Source organism: Sceloporus occidentalis, unplaced genomic scaffold, assembly GCF_023333645.1.
Source record: "Sceloporus occidentalis isolate IW3139 unplaced genomic scaffold, rSceOcc1.0.p SCAF_5, whole genome shotgun sequence".
Classification (NCBI taxonomy): Eukaryota; Metazoa; Chordata; class Lepidosauria; order Squamata; family Phrynosomatidae; genus Sceloporus; species Sceloporus occidentalis.
Window position 1 is genome coordinate 170,650,883 of NW_028316985.1, and position 22,116 is coordinate 170,672,998.

Here is a 22,116-nt window from a genome sequence, read left to right on the forward strand (position 1 = left end):
ACTTCCAAGTAGATATTCACAAGATTTGGTTGTAAGTGCTCTGCATTTCCAACATGTGTCCTATCAGAACAAAAATTGATAGGGTCTTCCATGTTATTACCAGCTTTCCAAGAGATGTCTGTAGAAATGTTATGTATTTATCCAAGAAATTATTAGGACATGTGGGCCAGCTTCTGTAGACCCTAGTAACTGCAGAATGTTTCCACAATGTTTTATACTAAAGGGAAGTCTTTTAATAATCAAACCAAATGAATTTTATATTTCAGCATGTTCTTGTCTCCTGAGGCCACATCTAGTCTTACTTACAAGATATCTTTTCCACTGTACATGGAGAGTGAAAAATTACTCACCTTATAAGTGAAGTTCCATAAATCAAATGAAGAGTATTAACTGACCATCCTGAGATCTGTATGGAGGAGGCCTCAGGGTACCATAATAATTTATAAAAGGAGATTGAAAAGGATGGCTACTTCATAAAGAAACAAGGCAGGAGCCTGTGAAGTAAGATTACTCTTGCCTAAAACAAACCTCATATATGGTATCATAGGATGAATTTGTAATTAGATATAAAATAAGAAATGTAGTAGAAGTCATCAAGAATATCTCATTTGCAGTTCCCACTGAAATTAATTAGAATTGTTCAGTAGCTCAATGCTCTGGCTCACCTCCATTTTTCATGGAAACGTAACAAATTAACTTTTGCTGTTGTTATTGCAGAACCTAGCCTCAGACAGTTCAGAACAAATGGAACAGCAACTGAGTTGCTGCAATCTATCACACTGCCATTATATTTACAACCAGTTTTGCCTCTTGTCTGCATCATGCTATGTACTCCACTATGCAGTGACTGAACCCTTCAGAGAAATTAATTCCACTGTATTGCCACAGCTTTGGGTCTATAAATCTAAAGCACTTATGCTGAGCTTCACGCAAGAAATCAGCATCTAGAAAGTCTTCAAAAAGCACCCTGCTCTAGGAAGATCTCTTAACAGATGTAGAAGTGTACGTCCATAATATATGAAGGAGGAACCTGGTCTCTGTCATGGGTTTCAGTACATAGAATAATAGAATTGGAAGAGACCTCAAGGGTCAACAAGTCCATCCCACTGCCAGGCAGGAATACAAGATCAAAGCATCCCCAATAGATGGCTATCCAGCTTATGTTTAAAAACTCTAAAGAAGGGGATTCTACTACTATACAAGGCAGCATATTCCACTGTTGAATAGTTCTTACTGTCAGGAAGGTCTTCCTAATGTGGATGTGGAATCTCTTTTCCTGTATTCCAGAAAATAAACTTGCTCCATCTTCAGTATGACATTCCTTCAAATATTTAAACAGGGCTATCATATCACCTCTCACTCATCTCTTCCCCAGGCTAAACATACACAGCTCCCTAAGCCTCTCCTCATAGTTCATATGGAATTCTATGTTTGGAACTTGTCCAAGATCTGCCCCACCTAATCTGGCCTTGAGAAGGCCACATAGTTATTGGCCCCCTGAAACAGAAACCAAATGGCACTTGTCAACAAATTAGCTGAGCTTTACTGCTGGCAGGTTGATAGTCCACACTTTCAAGCAGTGTAGTTTGACACATATCCATAGTACTTGGCCAGTCCAGATTATCCAATTTATTTTTTAGAACTTCACACAATACAGGTTGATTATCACTCAGGATAAGTGTTGGATCAGAAGACTAACTTATTAATTCATCCAGTCAGCATGCACTGATCAGGACTTTGAATGGCTTTGTGCATGTGCAGCCACCATTTTAGCCCAAAACATCAACTTGTGGGCATTCCAGATAACCTCTTCCCACATGTGCACAAAGCCACTTGAGGGAAGTTCATCTTTGGTAATACATTTCAGGTTACACCACAGGACAGCAGTCTAGAAACTGCTTTTGACACAGTAGCATAGTACTTTATGTAACTGGAAATAAGTGTTTTGTCCTTGTATCTGTGTACCAAAAACTACATATTCCATATACCAACAGCTAAATTAACATGTGACACATAAAATAAAAAAAGGAATAAAAAAGATTTTGTGATCTAGCAAGCAGTTCTTATGTTGATTGTCAGGAGTTGCATGAACTTAACAGTTCTTAACCAAGAGAAGTCAGTAACAACTACAGCTATATGTAAAACATCCATCCAAAGACACTGTAGTTTACATAAAGTATAGTAATCATATATAGGTCATTTTTAGCAGATGATTGGCCCAGCTGCTCACATTTAAAGACTTCAGGGGCTTCTTAATAGTAAATATTTTGTTAAGTGCAATCTTAATATTACAGCAGGCATACTACCGCCCACATGTGCTGTTAGCTCTGACTTCACCCCATCACTCATTTCCTTAACATATGAATTCCACTCTCAAATTCTATTTCACTTCTGAAGATAACTACAAGAAATCCGGCATCCAGTCACAACACCAACACATTCTTCTTCTCTTTCTTTCTTTTTCATAGATGGGTACATTTGCATCCAACACATAAGGGACCCCAAGGACTGAAACATAATATACAGAGAAAATCAAAGCTAGTAGCTATTCCTTTCTTGATGTAATTGGCAAATTGTTACATTTACCAACTTGGGGTAGCAAATGTAAGCATAGCTCATGATAATCAGCCATTAACAGTTATCTAAGGTTATAAATTAAAAAACAAAGGCATTTGCAAGAAACGTTTAAGTGTATTTGACATATTTAAATTCCTCCCCCCCGCCCCCCCAAATGTAAGTCATAAAGCACATCCAAACGTTGCTTTGCAGAGAGAGGCCTTTTCTCACACCATCTTAAATGATCAAACACAATATTATGCTTTGGATCCAGAGCAGAGCCATTGAAATCATGTTGCAGGATAAATTAGATTTCTGTGGGTTTACTATGAGTATGACCAAGTTTGGATCTAAACCATTAGTAATAAAAAAACCTGCACAAATAAATCCACAATATCAATCGCAACTGCCAAGAGGTAGCTTGATCTTACAAGCCATAAAGTAAAATTATCTACAGTATCATGTTAGCTTTTCCATTTGAGATCAGAAATACAGAATGCTTGAATATAGCATATATTTATACTGGATGTATTAGAGGAAGCTAATTCACTCATGACTTAACAATATGACATCGTGACCTAAGGTAACCATTTCTTTTAACAGAACAAACAAAACAAAACATCACCAGGCACTGCATATTATTTCACCAAAGTAACCAGGAGCTATTCACCTGTATTATCTCCCTGGGTTCATTCACAAATACGTTATCACTCATCTTTTGCTGCTTGTGAAAATGTTGCTCACTACTAAGTTATAAATATTGCTCTAATTTCTGGGGAAAGAAGTGTATGAAATTTACAAGCCATTCCAGCCCTTAATTTATCCTCATTTTTAATTACAGTCAGCCCTTCACATTTGCACATTTGATTTTTGTGGATTTGATTATTCATGGATTTGATTAATATGTACTCTCTAGCAATCTCTAGGTCCTCCAGCAGGACTTGTATATGCAACATCTACCAGAAGTTGTGCTGGTGGACCTAGAGATTCCCAAAAAGAACACTTCTCTAGGTATTTGCTGGTCCTCCAGAACAATTCTATGGTCAACATCTGGCAGATATTGACCACAGACTTGTACTGGAGGACCTAGAAATTCCTAGAGAGGTGTTATCTCAGGTTAAAAATAGTATTTTTTTATTTTCACTTTTCCCACATTCACAAGGGACTTGCACCCATAACACCAGCGAATGTGGAGGGCCCTCTGTAATTCTTAACTCCATGTATTTCTTAAAATTGTTCCCAGTGTGCTCACTTATACTGCTACAAATTCAAACACCTGTAATAATTTAACATATAACTTGTTTGAGTACTGTATATACTCACCTATAAGTCAACCTTATGGATGAGGAGAGAACTATGGCAAATTGTGGGTTTGCAGTATAAGCAGGGAGGGGATCAGACAAGCAGGAATATGAAAATGTACATGTGAAAAAGGATGAAAAGGCAAAACAAAACAGTGGTGACTACGTTATGAGTTATTATACAGTGTAATAAATTTGCCTGATTTTATCCAGAAAAGGTGACAAGAATACACAAAGGTCTTATTGAGATCCTTAAAATTCTGCTTTCTCTTGGCATTCCTTTGAAGGGAAGGCATTCCAAATGGCCAGAGGAGGAACCACAGCAGATATAGTTGGGGGTATCCGTGCTTCTTTTAGATGCTTCCAGGATAGACTAAGCTCTTGCATTTCACCACTCTACTCAGATAAGGGGAAGGCTCCCTTTTCTGAGAAGAGTTAACGTACAGTACAGTGGGCCCTTGATATACCTTGGGGTTTGGTTCCAGGACTCTCTGTGCACACCAAAATCTGTGGATGTTCAAGTTAAATGAAATACAATGGTATAGTAAGATGGCGCCCCTTACTTAAAATGACAAAATCAAGGTTTGCTTATTGGAACACACACACACACACACACACACTAATATCTTCAAGCCATGGATGGTTGAATGTGTGGATAAAAAATCCATGCATAAGGAGGATGGAACTGTACTTACTTTGACCCATAGTTAACTTGACCCAAGGGTTTTTTTTTTTTTTTGGGGGGGGGGGCAATTTTTTAATTAAAATTTCTAGACTTATAAATGAATATATACAGTAATTATCAATTTTGGTAGCCTGCAATTTTGTTTAGTAATATAAACTTACATATGATTAAAATAAGCTTCATGGAATGAAAGAGCACAGTGAAAAGGACAGTAACCAACCAATCCATACAGACCAAGATGCTTCTGAGTTTACTAAATTAGAAACACAAATAAATACAAGATTTACCACTCTAATCACCACAACTTTGACACATTCAACAAGAACAATAATAATATTTTAAAATTATCCACGACATGCTCCATGCTCCAACTGTGATCTATGCCAAATCAAATCCCAATTCTCATACTATACTATTTGATTAAAAGTATGCCAGTTGATCAAAAACTTCATCCATCCTGAATGTTAAAATGAAGGTGATTACAGTCAAGAATTATTTGCATTTATTGAATTTCAATAAGAAAAAAGGCATCAGCCTTGGAAACCCTACCTTCTTGAACTGCCTGGAATGGATTGTTGCCATCCACAAAATTCACAGAAATTGTGATTTTCTCTGTCTGTAAGATTTCATCATTCTGGTTGAGGTCTGAAACTGCCATGCGAAACACTTCCTCATCCTTTTTTGCAGATTCATCAAATATTGCCCCTAGAAAAGAAGACATGGGAATAATTAGCTGCAATGTTTAATATTAAGGATTAACACATTTAGGACACAGTGCTGGATACACATTTTGCCAACTGTTCCAAAGAATGAATTCAGTTTGCATTTCAACACAGCCACCTGTTTATGAAGGAGCCAAGAATGTTGTTAATGAGGCTTGGCAAAGGTTCAAGATACTTTAGGGCAAAATCAGTAAGATGCTTGAGACCACACAACAACAACAATTTGCAGAAATTATGGGACACATGGTATAAATAATCCAAAATGGAACAGGGCCAGGAGACAAAGACTTGGGAGCACTATAACACATCAGCAAGCTAGAATGGTTCTTCCAAATGACAATTAGTGAATATAAATTTACAATTAAAGACATAGCAGCTTGCAACACTATCAATATATTCCATCAGGATACAGCAGGCGAGAGAGTATTTTGTGACATCTCAGCTAATGTAGCATCCTACAGGTTTAACCTGCTATGCCACATATCAGCTAAAATTCTACTGAAAATACTTAACATTCAATTCTGAATTATTTCCTGAAAATATCTTTCCATATTGCAAAGTACAAATGTCATCCATCACTACCCCACACTTCAATACACTGAGTCCAATTTCCAAAGTAGTACTCAAAACCATTGGTCTTCCAGTGCAATACTGAGATAATTTTGTAGCATTGTACTCTCAACTCAAAATTGTATTCTGCCTTTGGTCCTAAATCCATCATCCTAGTGTCAGGGATGATGGGAGTTGTAGCTCTTCACCTCTGGCTCGAACTCACCACCTTGTTACACACCGGCGCTGACCAGTTTTGGTCAGTGGTTAAAGCTTTGCTCTAAAGCAGCAGAGTTACAGAGAATAGGCTGAAGACCCTGACAAACTCTCCAAGCCTTCTCACTCTTGCTTCCACAGAAGTCTTCACACTTCTCCAGGATCCAGCTGGCTCTTGTATCTTCACCCAAGACACCAGACAACTCAGTAGTCTTATATAAAAGATCTACTTTATTCTACTATATACAGCTCCAAAACTATCCAACAATACTACTCACTGCTACTACCCACAAAATACATTGGGATTCATAGTCATTATTATAGTCCTTGGATAATACCACCCACTCTTGTCAGTTTCCACCCAGTGGGCGTGTACATCCATTCTCATTGGTTCTCTTGTTTCTACCCAGAATTAATGATTTCATCATCTCAGCCTTGACCACTTAACAATTCTCAGGTGTGTTCAATTATCCACTTTGCATTTCTGTCCTTGGCATTCAGGACTTGCTAATTGCATTACCTTTTACACCTGTGTGGCTCTTAATTGCTTCTGCTGAGTCACCCTGACTCTCACATACATGTTTTATTTCATTCACTGTATATCCCATGTTGCTTTTTCCTTAACACCTAGTGGCTGGACTAAATACTCTGCTTACTAAACCTCATCAAAACTAACAAGGCATATTTATGAATTTCTTATATTTATTTATGCTTTTCCTTCAATGAATGCATAGTAATGTACATTGCTCTTCTCTCCATTTCTTCCTCACAATAATTCTATGGGACAGACTGGGCTGAGAGGAACTTGTATTTCCAATTTCTATTAATGGTTATGAACACTGGACAGTGAAGAAACCATACAGGAGGAGAATCAACTTAGATGAAATATAATGGTAGAGTTCAAATGGTAACATGGACAGTCAAAATAACCAATCAATAGGTCCAAGAGAAAAGCAAGATGATGAAACTGAAGCTGTGGTACTTTTGATATACCATGACATCACATGACTCATTAAAAAAGATGCTGCTGCTTGGTGAAATAGGACACAGTAGGGAAAAAGGAAGCCCTTACAGGTGAATAGACTTGATGAAGGAAACCACAGCCCTTAGTTTGTAGGACTTGAGCAAGGCTGTTCATGACAGGGTGTCTTCAAGGTCTGTTATTAATAGGACCGCCTAAGTTAAGACTGATTGGATGGCAATTAACAAGAAAGGAACAGGGCCCTCTATGTATCACTAGACTGTACCTCCTATCAGCCCTAGTTAATATAACTAATGGTGAAAGATTGTGAATTGCATTCCGATAATATCTTCTTGGATATACCCTTTTTCTCCCTGTATTAGATAATATATATACATACAAGGGTTTGGATTAAATATGCTTCAGTGGCAAGAGGATTCCCACTATTGCAACATTCCCACTATTGGAAGCAAGAGAAGCAATTCTCCCAGTTGCCTCCCCTTCTGCAAAGGCCAGGTTGAGGGCATAGTGTTCAGTTGCTGCAGCCCCAACTCGATGAGCAAAGGGGCAGTAATAGTTGCTCCTTCAGGGCAGCCTGTTTCACCTAAAAGAAAATTTCACAGGACCAAAATAATTTGAGATCACTCACTAACTGCAATCCTAATAATGTAATTTATGTTATTTTATGCCCTTGCCCTAAGATTTATGTAGGACAGACTACAAGGAATTTGAAAATTAGAATTAATTAACATAAAAGTAAAATTAGAAATGGAAGTCTTGACACCCCATTAGTAGAGCATGTTTCACCCTAAAGCAGACATTTCTGATGGAAATGCAGCAAAATCTTATATTGCCTCTCCATGCATCATCAAGTGTAGGTCTTGAAAACCTGCGGTCCTCCATATACATTATCACTGAAATGCCATTCCCATTATCCCTAACCATTGGTCACATGGGCTGAGGGTAATGGGCATCGATAGACACTATCCCAACCACTGATTTAATATGACAGGGCTAAATTCTCTATACAAGTCATGCATCAAAGTTGTCATGGGTTAGAAATGATAACAATTGAAAAGATTTAAAAACTAAAAGAGACTGGACAGGGCAAGTCTCTCCAAAAAGGATTAGTATGTGTCTCCTAGCATCTATCCATCCTTTCATGCTGGACATAGCTTCTAGCAGATTTTCCATTCATAGAGGCTCGAAACAGTTAGGCTCAAAACAGAGGGTATTTTTTTTTTTTTGGGGGGGGGGGGGGATATTCATTTAGATCACAACACTCAGAATCCCCCTAGGGAATTCTGGGAGATGGGATTTTAAAAAGAGAGAGAGAGAGAGCTTCTTGTCTCCAACATCCTGACATATAGCTACCCTTTAAAAATAAAAATTTAAAAAGTGTGCTCCATATTCTTCAGGGTCCATGGAAGACCCTTAGGCCTTCTTTAATAGGCATTGTGCACTGAAGGCAGCGGTGGTGGTGGTGGTGGGGAGGATTCAAAATCATTACCTTGCAAAATACCGGGACACTGTTTCATTCTTGTCCATAGTGACCTCCCCTGCATTAATCTTTGTAATACTCCAGGTCTTGCATTGTAATGGAAGTCCTCCACAAACCAGTTATAACAGGTTATTAGAACATCCTAGACCAGCGTGTTCTCAGACACATCCTCTATTTTTTTCAAAAAAAGAACACAGCCTCATTGCCTTAATTTATCATGCTCTCTTTTCCATACCCTCCATCATCAATTTTCCTGCCAGCTCTATTCATTCCATGCCAACAGACTCCCTGCACAAACTTTGTCCAGTTTGACCCAGGAGTTTTCTTCTTCACATCTCTTGCCATCTGGAGCAGCTGTTTCATACCTCTCCATCTCAATGACCTGTCATTTCCTTAGCATATCTCAGCTGAAGACACACATTTTTCTCCCTAGCTTCTTAATTCCTCTGTCATTTTGCCAGATCATTATTTAAATACAGAGTAGCTTCACTTAACTCAGTGAAAGCTTTGAGGATTCCTGGCAACAGCTGTTGCAAAAGAGTTCTCCAGTGTATGTGTGTGTGGGAGGGAGTCCATATGAACTATTAAAAGATGAGACTCATCTTCTGTTAGTCATGTTAAAGTTGTTTTGGATACTCCCAATTATAAATTCACTTGCTTTCAGATAAATGATTCGAAGTAGAGGTTAAATCTTAAGCTTACTTACTCACTTCCTGTAATGGTGAAATCATATACAAAATGTGACAAGAAAACCTAACATCTGCCAATGTTAAGGTTATCAAGTGTGTACTTTTTTGTGGGGTAAATGAATAAGTCAATGTAAAATTGTACCCTCCTTTTATTTTACAGATAAAAAATGTGATTGTGTGGCCAAGCAACATCAGAGCGGGTTCAAGACAGCCTAAGAAATGCTTCAGCAGTTTGTCTTTGCCTGAGCCAACTGGGAATGCCAAAATTCCAGCCTTGTTTTCTCCTCTCCTCACTGTTAGCACCATTGCATAGTCCACATTGTATTTTGGGATCCTCATGTTTTCATATCACATATCTGGTCATAACATGTTTGGGGGAGATTGATGACCTTTCATCAATATTAGATCAGGTTCCCAGGAGAAAAGGAACATGTCTGAGGCATGTGTGCATCCAGTAAAACAAGACCATCAGATCTAGATGTGTAAATTAAGTGTTCCTTCCTTAACTGCATAGTTAACTGAATGCAGACTGCATTTGAAACTCTCTTAATTCCTCACCATTGGCTATATTGGCTAGTGCCAAAATGAGTTGCAGCCCCAAAACATCTGAAGAGCCTTAGTGGCCCACCCCTGTTATGCATAATGGAAAAGCAACATGTGGTCCTATATGTCATCTGGCCCTTGAAATGTTCAAATTTCCAAAATGATGTGCAACTGATCTCTTCAGATCTCTGGCAACAGGAGTTCCATCCTTTCCCCATCATTCAATTCATGATTAAACTGAGTGCTGGCTATGGGCACTATATGGTAGAAGAGACCAAGGGGAAACAATGGAATGGAGTATCCTAGGGAGGGAATGGCTCTCTGGGACCCTGAAATGGAGATTCTTATACTGCAAACATTTTGTCAAAGGTCCCACTTTTTAATTTAGTAGGCCAAAATTATGCAAAGTAAAAGGATGATGATGTGAAATTGAATACAGATGTAAAGATTGATGAAACAGTGTTCTGTTCTGATCGAGACAGAAGTAAATCCTGTCCTTCAAGATTGTGGGACACATTTAACTGAAAATGCACCCTGTCCTAGAAGAGTTTTACTGTTATTCCTCTGAGGAATCTTAGAGAACACAGAGGCTAAAATAGCACCAGAAACCCCAGAGGAATGTAAATGCCATTAGGGTGCATCTACACTGTGCAATGCACTTAGATACCACTTGAAGTACTGTAGCTTTGACTATGGAATCCTGGGATTTGTAGTTTTACAAGAATTTTAGCCTTCTCTGTGCCTTACAAAACTACACATCTCACAATTCCATAGGATAGAACCATGGCAGTTAAAGTGGTGTCAAACAACTTTATTTCTACAGTGTAATTGACCAAGAGCATATACTGTATCAATCAAGCCACTGCTCCTGTAGAGAAGTGGAAGTCACCAACTACAAATAAATATAGATTTGGGTATTTCAGCATACTACCTGATCACAAGTGTTTGGAATATTTTAAAGAAGCAACAGCAGCCGCCATTTGATGTTCTAATGAATGTCCCCAGTGACATTGTTTATTCGTTCCAGTATGTGAATCCAATTACATTGTGTTTTTGAAACTGCTGATATTGCATTATTATCCTAAACATGAGACTCCATGTCATTACAAGAGGGGCTCAGTTATGAGACGGGGGGGAAAGTGCAGAATTCCCTTGCTACTCAAGAACTATTTTTGTGACCGAATAGATGTCAACAAGACATTATGTTATCCATCCCTGAAATTAAACCTTTACATTAACCCAAGTTTATATGTATATTTTTCTATAATAATATTAGATCAATAGAATAAATGGTGTGTTGATCTCTTTGTACATACTAAGTTTCCATTTGGTTAATTCAAATTTTATTGGAATTTGTTCCACAGGTTTTATTCATTTCATTTTTGTCCCATTCCATATCTACTAGTGTCAAGGGATAACTTATGTGTTCCCTCCCTCTTCTGCTTATTCCCGCACTTTTATGTTTGCACAAACTGGGGGTTAATAAAATCATCACACAAACCTAACAAAAGTATGACTTCGTATTTTTCCCCATCATCAATCAATAATACTGCTAGATTTAGACACTAAGTTTCTTCTTTTAAAGGATTTTAAATATCTATAAGGAATCAAACAGCAATAAACAAAAATGGATTTAAATCTTTGTGAATTTGGTTTTCATTAGCAAAATCAAATTACTTGACAATTTTGTCTCTTCACTGTGGAGTTTATCAGACAAGGGAAATTGGAAGCATAATCCAATGGCAATCTGAATGCAATTATGGGGTTTAACGTTATTGCGTGATAGACTACCACATGCAATTTTGGGCAATGGGAAGTCAGTCCGAACGCAATCATGGGGTTTCACGTTATTGCATGATACTCTACTACACACAATTTCTGGCAATGGCAAGCTATTTTCGGGCAATGGGAAGTCAGTTCGAATGTAATTTGAATTCACGTAAATTCACTCAACTAGCGAATTCACATGAATGCGTTCTGGCCCCACTTTCTTTTCATTCAAAATTAAGAGAAATTCCTCCAGTGTGATAAACTCCTGTGATAAAGTCCTGCAAAGCTGTGCAGTTTTTGAAGACTTTTTGAAGTTGATGGTTTGATCTGTGGAAAATCCATACATGAATTTCTACACACACATACACACACACACACAATATTTTTGCTTTCTGCACATAAAATAATGTCTGTTTTTGTGCAGAATTTATTTCCTGACCTGCAAAGTTTCTCACCCATCCAGGATTCTTCATGGTTTTTCAATCCTAAAGAGACTCCTTCTTCATGTAGGATTTGAATATTTACCAATATTCTTTCCTTTCCTACCAAGGACATTTGCTCATATTGGGAAGACAGTTTCACCAGGTTCAATGGGGGTCATTCCCAAGCTGTCTGGAACTTCTGGGAATTGACATTAAAACCTCTGGAGGACCAAAATTCTCCATTCCAATTCTATACTCCATTCTCAGTGGAGACATATGTCAAGACCAGTCAAAGAATGATGCATGAGAAAAATGATCTCATATCCAGAAGAATCCTGTTTGTACAGTCTCTTTTCTAAAACTATATACAAGCTGTTTCTCGTGTGTTTTTTAAAAAAATCCTTACAATTTATTTGCTATGCTAATGTCATCATTTTTCATCATATTTGTCATATTTTTTGCACAACTATTTCTGAGCTGAATATTTTCATATTTTTGTGGGTCTATTTGTCATCCATTAAAGTGAGATACATTTTGGAGACTCTCATGGGACAGGATATGTTGCTAAAATATACACTTTCTTGTTGTGGGTAGATTGTTGTGGGTAGATATGGTCACAAAGGGTTGTCTCAACTTCTCTCCATAACAAAAAATATGAGTTACTGCTTCATTGCCACTATCATTATCAAGTAGGTTCCACATGTACCACATGTACCAATTGTCCGACATGTACCAAAGAATGGGTCAATATGACTGAATGTGTGTCATGACTTAGTGAGATTGAACAGCACAATAGGAAAGTAATTGTCATACCATATTATGTCAAATGTCTTGCTAGAGGCAAGAGTATAACTGCACGTAGGCAAAACCATTTAGATAGCCTCCACTGATGTTACCTTATAATGGTAAGCTTCTTGCTCTAAAATAATAGTGTGTGTGTGTGTGTGTGTGTGTGTGTGTGTATTTGGTTGGGAATAAAAATGCTTACTTCCAACAAAACTATGCAATGAAAACACTGTACTGCTTTCGTTGACCCCTCCTGCTGGCTTTTACCAAAGTTCACAGAAGACAGCTACTGTTCCTCCTTCTGTTCACATTTATTTTAATCAAACTGCTGTGTTTTGTGAAACAATGAGATGGAAGTAGGCAGAAATACAATAGTTTTGAGATAGGGTTAAACTGAATATAAATACAAACCTCAAAACAAAACATACTCTTTCCTAGACGGTGAAAATAAACAAAGAGAACTTAGATTCACTGGAGCCTGCTGCCCTGCAGAGTCTTTTATTGTTATTCTGCAGTAAAAAAAATAACTGTTTTTAGGGTGCTGCAAAAGAAATGTGTTCATTATATAATTAGTGACCTGTTGATTTCATTACCCATTCAATCTTCTAGTTTTCTGCCTTATCCATACAGCCAAATTGGACCTTCATTGTTTAAAATGGGTAGTTTAGTAGGTATTATTGTCATATTATTAATGCTCTGGAAAGAATGTTACTGTAATGGTAATAAATCTGCTGAGTATTATTAATGTTCATGCAGTGGAACACACTAAAAAGTGCCCTTATAATGGCCATTAGAAATCTACCTACAAATGCTTTATAACCAAGGAGAAAACTGGTCCATAATAATATTTCATTAGACTATTATTAGCAACTACCTTAAATACTGAAGAAAAATATATACTTTCTACAGAGAAAAACTTAGGTATATTGCTTGTCATCATAAAATTACAGCTGCAGTGTGTGCCACTCCTGTGAAATTTGTAGAGTAATGGATGGTAACACACACACACACACAATAGTGGTTAAAAATAAAGCTTGTGAGATCATAATAGAAGAGAAGTGTGGCCCAGAGAGAAGTCAGAAATATGAGGAATTTATTTTACATTTTCTTGTGAACCACCCTCCCTCCATTTTTTCAGGTTGAAGGAACCTCATTCCCCCCCCCCCCCTTCAAATGTTTCTGGTTGTATTGTCCCCATTCTGCCAGGCTTCCACATTTCTAGAGAAAGATAAAAACTGAGTCTTTTGCTTTGAAGTCATGTCTTTCACCTTAGTAAAGGAAACACTTTTCATTAGAATGAGGAAAAATCATAGAATCATAGAGTTGGAGCACATCGGCCATCCACTCCAACCTGCTGCCATGCAGAAAGACATAGATGTTTATCACACTATACTCTTAAAGTGCTACTATTCCACTTTGACTCCTCTAGCTGCCTCCTGTTGCATTCTGGGATTGGCAATTTTAAGGAGGGGTATTTAGAATTCTCAGGCAGAGAACTTCTCTGCCTGAGAATTCTAAATACCCCTCCTTAAAACTGCCAATCCCAGAATGCAACAGGAGGCAGCTAGAGGAGTCAAAGTGGAATAGTAGCACTTTAAGAGTATAGTGTGATAAACATCACAGTCAAAACACTCTCAACAGCTAGCCTTCTAGGGGTAGAATTCTTCCATCAGGGAAGGACTCTTTCTATCAAGGAATGGGGACTTTCCAGATGCAGTCCAATATTTTCTTTTAACCCCCTTTGTGATACTGGAAAATTACACTCCTGATTTAGTATGACCAGACCTTTCCCAACAAATGGTTGCCCACCAGTGCCCACAGACTGTGCAACTGACCATCTCTAACTAGTTGTCCCTGCATGCATACTTTGTCATTTCTTCTGTGTTACATATGTAATAGATCCTTAAATGTTTATAATGAAGGAAAACGTATATTAAATAAATGGGACTCTCTTTGGCTTTTATTTCTGTTTTTGGTCTCTCATCCTATCTTTTCAGAATCTAAAACTCACCCAAAAATTTCCCTGGACCTGAATTTATCAAGCTATAAAACTCTCTTCCAGGCAAGCATTCTCTGAAGATGCCAGCCACAGATGCTGGCGAAACATCAGGAATAAACTCTTACAGAACATGGCCACATAGCCTGAAAAACCCACAAAAAACTATAATTTACTGTTTTAGACTGAGATTAGGCTTGCCCTCAGGTTGACTTCAACTGCTGGTGACCCTGTGGATGAAGCATGTCCAAGATACCCTGTCTTCAATAACCCTGCCCAGTTCCTTCAGATTTCAAGCTAAAGGAGGAGCGAGCCACATGAGCACAGAGACCACAGACAATTGAAGTCACCATGGAAGATACATACAATGGGGAGATGTAAACCTGTAAGATGGAAAGGTTAGACCTGAGGGAGAGGTGAAACTGAGGAAGGATGAAAAGGAAATAACAAAATGAGAATGGCAAAAGATTACTCAGTTTTAGTTTTACAGTGTTAGATGTAGCAATAAGGTATCAGCTATCAGCAACTGGGAAGTAGCAATAAATAATAATAATAATAAATAAAAATTTTATTTGTATACCGCCCTTCCCATGATCAGGGCGGTGAACAGCAAATCAAAACAATACAATACATACAGCAGCAAATTATCAGAGACAATAATACAAATACAAAAGACTATTAAAATCAATATTAAAAACCTCATCAGCCAGCTACCCTTGCTGTCAGAGGGGGGAGACTAACTGGAACTTGTGTTGGGGAATGCTGATCAAAACAGGAGGGTTTTCAGCTCCCTCCTGAACTGGGCCAGGGAGGTGGCCGAGCGGAGCTCAATCGGCAGCGTATTCCAGAGGGTCGGGGCGATGATGGAATATGATCTCCTTGTTGTGGAGACTAATCTAGCCCCTGAGACCCTCAGTAGTTGCTGCCCAGATGTTCTGAGGGTGCGGGGCGGAATGTATGGGGAGAGACGGTCCTCAAGGTAGCCTGGGCCCAAGCCATATAGGGCTTTATAGGTTATAACCAACACCTTGTATTGCGCCCGGAAGCGAATGGGCAGCCAATGCAGATCTTTGAGTACAGGTGTAATATGACTGGCCCTGGAAGTACCGGTAACCAGTCTGGCTGCCATGTTCTGTACCATCTGTAGCTTCCGGGTATGGTACAAGGGTTGCCCCATGTAGAGCGCATTGCAGAAATCCAATCGAGAGGTTACCAGAGCATGTACTACCGTTTCAAGGTCCCTCTGGGCCAGGTATGGGCGCAGCTGGCGAATAAGCCGAAGCTGATAACAGGTGCTCTTGACCGTCGCATTCACCTGAGCTGTAAGGTGAAGTGATGAATCAAGAAGCACCCCCAGACTGTGCACAGAGTCCTTCACAGGAAGCGTGATCCCGTTCAGGACGGGTGGAACCACCGTCATTCCCGGACCAGGGGAACCTATCACAAGTACCTCCGTTTTCTCTGGATTCAGACTGAGTCGGTTTTCCCTCATCCAGCCCATTACCGACTCCAGACAGGCCACGAGAGGAGAGACGCCATCCTCAGTCACTGCATCAGTCGGAGACATAGAGAAAACTATTTGGGTGTCATCAGCGTACTGATAACCTCACGCCCCGTGTCTCCGGATGATCTCTCCCAGCGGTTTCATGTAAATGTTAAAAAGCATGGGAGACAGAATGGCTCCTTGAGGGACCCCAGTTGTGAGGGCCCTCTTATCGGAGCACACGTCTTCCAGCTGCACCATCTGGAACCTCCCAGAGAGGTAGGATCGGAACCACTGGAGCGCAGTGCCCGCGATTCTCACCTCTGCCAGGCGCCCCAGAAGGATACCATGGTCTATGGTATCGAAAGCCGCTGAGATGTCCAAGAGCACCAACAGGGACACGCTTCCCCTGTCGATGCCCAGACGGAGATCATCGACCAAGGTGACCATGGCTGTCTCAACCCCGTAACCCGCCTGAAAGCCAGTTTGAAATGGGTCCAGATAATCCGTTTCATCCAAGACCGACTGAAGCTGGATTGCAACCTCCCTCTCGATCACCTTCCCCAGGAATGGCAGCAGCGAGACGAGCCAATCATTACTATATATCAGGGGGTCGAGGGAGGGCTTTTTTAACAGCGGTTTTATAGTGGCCAATTTCAAGCTGGATGGAAATTGCCCATCCCTCAAGGATGTATTAATAATCCGGTGTAACAGCGAGGTTACTACCGGTCCCCCCTGAGCCGCCAGCCATGAGGGACAGGGATCGAGAGAGCAGGTTGTCTTCCGAACGCTTCCAAGGATCTTGTCCACATCATCGGTACTGACCAACTCAAACTGATCCAGTTTAATGGAGTCCACGGAGGCTCTGGATGCCTCTACCCTTGGTTCTGCCCTAATGCCGGTGTTAAGACCTTCGCTTATCCGAGAGGTTTTATCCGCGAAGAAGTTGTTAAATTGGTCACAGCAGGCCTTAGAAGGTTCAAGGATCTGGTTCAGGGCGGGAGGAAGCTGAGTTAGCTCCCTGACCACCCTGAACAACTCTGCTGGACGTGACTCTGTGGACGCGACACGAGCACCATAGAACGAGTTCTTAGCTGCTCGTATCGCCTCTCCATAGTCCTCCAAAAGGCGGTCTAGGAGAGCCTTGTCGGCTAAGCGTAGGTGTTTCCGCCAGCGGTGCTCTAGCCGTCGCAGGACCCGCTTCCTCACCCGGAGATCTTCCGTATACCAAGGCTTACGTTTGGAAGCGGGCCTGAGAGGGCGCTTGGGAGCGATACTGTTTATAGCCCTAGAAAGGCCGGTATTCCAGATACCAGTCAGGGCATCAACAGAGTCGCCGTCACTTCCAACCATGTGCCCCTCTAAGGCTTCCTGGAACCTTTTGGGTTCCATCAGCCTTCGAGGGTGGACCATTCTAATAGGTCCACCACCCCCGGGGGGGATCTGGGTAGAAGCCTTGATTTTTGCCTCCACGAGGAAATGATCCGTCCATGACAGGGGGGAAATATTAGTTATTTCCGCCCACGGATTTTCCGCATCCGTACAAAAAACCAAATCCAGTGTATTTCCCGCAAAATGCGTAGGACCCGAGATCAGCTGGGGCAGGCCCATGGCCGTCATGGTATCCATGAATTCCCGAGCTGCACCGGATGGAACATAGTTGGCTGCGAAGGGGATGTTGAAGTCACCCAGGACAAGTAGCCTGGGTGTTTCCAGCATCAGCTCCGCAACCAACTGTGTCAGCTCGTTAAGGGAGTCTGTTAGCGCACGGGGTGGCCGATACACCAACAAAATCCCTAGACTATCCCTAGCCTTCAGGGTCAGGTAAATACACTCGATAAAGGAAGTTTGACGGATGTGGTTCCTGGTGAGAGACAAGGTGTTCTTATGTACCAAGGCCACACACCCCCCGCCCACCTAACCTGGTCTGGTCTTTCACCGAAAACCCGGCAGGGAGGGCCTGTGCCCACACAGCGTCTCCCTCAGGCCCAAGCCAGGTCTCGGTAATGCAAGCCAGGTCGCACTTGCTGTCTTCCAGCAGATCGTAGATGATGTGGGTCTTATTATTAATCGACCTGGCATTGCACAGGAGCAGCGACAGGGTTTGTGGCACGGTTGGAGTGACCCTCAGGTCCCTTTGGTTGGGAGGGGGACAGGAAGAAGAGATGGATATGACGCATCAATCTCGTCTTCCTCTGTAACGCAAGTCCCTTCTCCCACCGCCATACCTCCCCCTGCCCCACACTACCTCAATAGGAGCCCCGCTCGTGCAGATATTACCTCCTCCTCCCCAGCCAAGGCATTCCCCACGTCCATATCCTCCCCCTCCCCTTCCCCAGCAACTAAAAGAGCAGAGGCCAGTCACTACAGACATCCTCTGCTCTAATGCTGGCATGGACACTGCCTCTCTCGGCCCTTGCACAACCTAAGATGAATGGTGAATGACACTAGTGGAAGATCTTTGAGAGACAACAGCAGTGATAATGTATGTTGGTACTGTGCAGAGGGAGGCAATGATGAACCCCTTAATCAGAACTTCTCACCAAGGGTGAAACAGACAAGTGGCTAGGAGTAGCCACTGACCATTCCATCTTCTATCAGGCACCAACTGGCCCCGGACTGTCGTGACTTGATGGCCTACTCCCAAAGTGGGCCACTGCCACAATCCCAAATGAGCCACCAGCATGAGTGATTTTTCTCCGCTCCTTTTTCTAGAGACTTCAGATCACCTTAGGAGGCCTCTGAGTGGCTCCCAGGATATGTGTCATTTGCACACCACGCTCCCGAAGTGGCCAGAAGCCAATCCTTTTGGCCCATCTGCTTCGGGTCCAAAAAAATAGGGAATGGGGGGGGGGGGAGGGACACTAAGCAAGTAATTCTACATGGAGACAATCAAACATGTAGTATGTTGGACATCTCCTGTAGTACCGGAGAATGAATCTGAGGAAATCCTTGCATTTGCATGTTATTATTTCTGGAAAGAAGGATGCAGTACTGTCTGACAGTTTTGTCTTACTATTATTTGAGATTAGAACTGAAGCACTGAATAAAAAAGAAAGATCTAAGCTATAAACAGTGCAAACCTCCAGATGCCGAACTGCACCTCCCAGTAGTCTTCACAAATTGGCTTAAATTATAGGCCAGCAACATATAGAGGGCAACACTTTGCCCACCCAGGGATGGGGTATGATCTCATAGGTTGCCAAGGTTCTTAGGATTTGGGCTGAACTTTTATGGACTGTGTGTTTTGTAGAATTGTTACATTTGTGTGTGTGTTTAAATTTTCAGAATTCAGCAGGGTAGAACATTAGTTGATGTTGGGTAGCCATGGTGAGTAGATATGTGTAGATTCAACAAAGGTTAAAAAACTGCATTTCAAGCCAATACACGAAAGTAAGTTGAGCCGAACACCTTTGCATTCTACAATCACATTTTATTTGAGAAATGGCAGGGTTTAGGACTACACCTGGATTAAGTCACTAAATGGTTATTCTAATAATTTTCTGATAAGAGCACTTCTTCATGTGATACTTTTTTAAAAAACTGTATATAATAACTCTATGGATTATCTTTATCTAACTCAAATCCCCAGAACCCATTTCCCACTTTGACGAAGAGACCCATTTCTTCCATTTAACTCTCTGATAAAATCTGTTCTGCAGGCCACTGCAGTTTCCCAACAATGAAAAATACATTTCAAAATTGTGCCAATTACAACAGGGGCAAAATGCTGCATTCAGTCTGGTCTGCCTTCTGCCCTTCCTCTCAGCTTGTTTCCAAGGTGCTGGTTATCAGATTTGGAACTCTGAATGATTTAATATCCAGAGAACCTGACCTTCCATATGATTCTGCTCATCCAGACAGAGCCTCAAAGCAAACTGTGTTCCACATTGTACTATTACCTGATATTTATGTGTACAAATTGCAGGACATCCTTGGTGATGGTGCCTAAACAGTGCATGCAAAGTAACTTATGTTTTAGGATCCCAGATTAAAAGAAACTTCTACATACATACACCACAATTTTGCAAGCTTTACATAATTGTTGGAACAACACCTTTTTTTATAATGCCATCTTGAACTTGACATAGTTTAAGGTCTCAGAATATTTTATTCTGACACTGACTGTAGATCCTGTCCCCTCATGAAGTATATGTGATAGCTGCTCCATTTCCTCTTTACATACTTTAATTGAGACTTATATCTATCTTGCTTTCAATAATGATGAAAAGTGCATTTTTCCTTGTATGTTATCTGTTGTCCCTTCCCCTTATTAACTGTTCCTTATTTTGACTGTAGATTTTCTAAGAGCTTATTGATTTTCTTGTTTTGTAATTTTTCCACTTTGTTTTCTAGGGGTGGTGCATTTTTATCTTTTTGCATGACACCTTGGGAAAATTCAGGTGGAAAATGTCAAATAAATTACCAGCAACAGACACAGTGTACACCTATAGTTCCTGATCCAAGACTGCATATGGTGCTCTGTATTCAGATTGGACTGTACATGTTGTCTGTCTTAATTACAATCTTTAGTTTTCTCCTAATGAAATAAATGGCCTATCTAGTAAAATACACTTTGCCTTAGGGCAGGAAGCCTGAGGTTTTAGCTAGTAATATAATTTGGGGAGAAATAACAGCCTCAAAGAACTATAAATAATACCAGAGCATGCTTACCATATGTGTTCTGCTATGTGCTCATAATTCAAGTTTTAATCAGATGTGACAGAAAATAAGTTCCATATAGTTAACTGGCACAGTGCAGCTGAAGTAAATAAAAAACATTCCTGGGTTGTTCCTGCTGCTAGCAATAGAATAATTTCTAGGTACTTTTAAGAGAGTGAAGTGGAAAGAACACATCACTCAGGATAGGGAAATTTAGACTCAAATCCCTACATTCAGAAGCCGAACAATACATTTTGATGTCTGATGACAAGGAGAAAGTGGTACTCTCATCTGGTGATGGGTTAACATCTTCCACCTTACCTGAGGAGAGCCATCTAGCTTAGGTAGTCATTCTGTGTGTAATTCTGTACTAGCCAGGGCTAGTAATGTTTGAGAATAACTGCTAGTTGCTTTGTTTGCGAACCAGTTCAAAGGATTTTGCAAGAGAGCAGAAAACACAACTGGTTCTCTTCAGCTGATTCTGGAACACAGCCTTAAAGCTGGCAGCCATCACCAGAATCTACTTCTCTAGTGATTTAGAAACACAGCTGTACCTGTAGGAATGCTGATTGTAAATGGCATGAAAGACCAACTTGAGAGGTCGCATTAGGTCTGAAGGGTCAGTACTTAACAATTACTGATATCCTGGATGGAATATTGGTTCCTAACACAGAATGACTGCAAGACCTGGAAAACACAGAGAATGTTACAACTTGTAGTGTTTATGCAAACCTAATAGAAAGATGATCCACTTATAAGAACCAATGAAAACATTTGCAAGGAGATATCATTTATTTTATTTTTATCCTGCCTTTCTTCCAAAGTGGGACTCAAGGCAGTTGACAACATATATAAAACACATTAAAACAACAATTAAAATGACAAATTTTACAATAAAAATTACAAATATAAAATTTAAAACATACAAAGTTTAAAATAATAATCTAAAACCAACCTCCTCATCCCCCAATAAAACCAAAACTGCAAGATATTAAAAGGCCTTTTTAAATAAAAAATATATTCACCTTTGGATGAAAGGCCAACGGTGAGGGGACCAGCCTAGTCTTCTGTGGAAGAGAGTTCTGTGGAAGAGAGGGTGGGAGCAGCCACTGAGAAGGCTCTCTCTTGTGTCCTCACCAGGCGAGCCTGGGATGGTGGTGAGACCAAGAGAAAGCCCTCATGTTTTCCGTGTTCTAGTCTTTGGAGCAGCAGAAAACAAGCTTGGTCCCTCCTCAATGTGACACCCCTTCAACTACTTAAATAGGGCTATCATA

At 40.4% G+C, this 22,116-nt stretch overlaps 1 protein-coding gene across 2 annotated transcripts in view; it reads right to left on the minus strand.

Moving 5' to 3' along the window:
• Positions 1 to 22,116, minus strand: part of GRID2 (glutamate ionotropic receptor delta type subunit 2) — a 1,094,955-nt gene that overhangs the window by 827,340 nt on the left and 245,499 nt on the right. For both annotated transcript variants that reach the window (XM_089526112.1, XM_089526113.1), the window contains exon 2: positions 5,092 to 5,247. In XM_089526112.1, the coding sequence (XP_089382238.1) occupies positions 5,092 to 5,247 (156 nt within the window). The remainder of the gene's footprint in view (positions 1 to 5,091; positions 5,248 to 22,116) is intronic.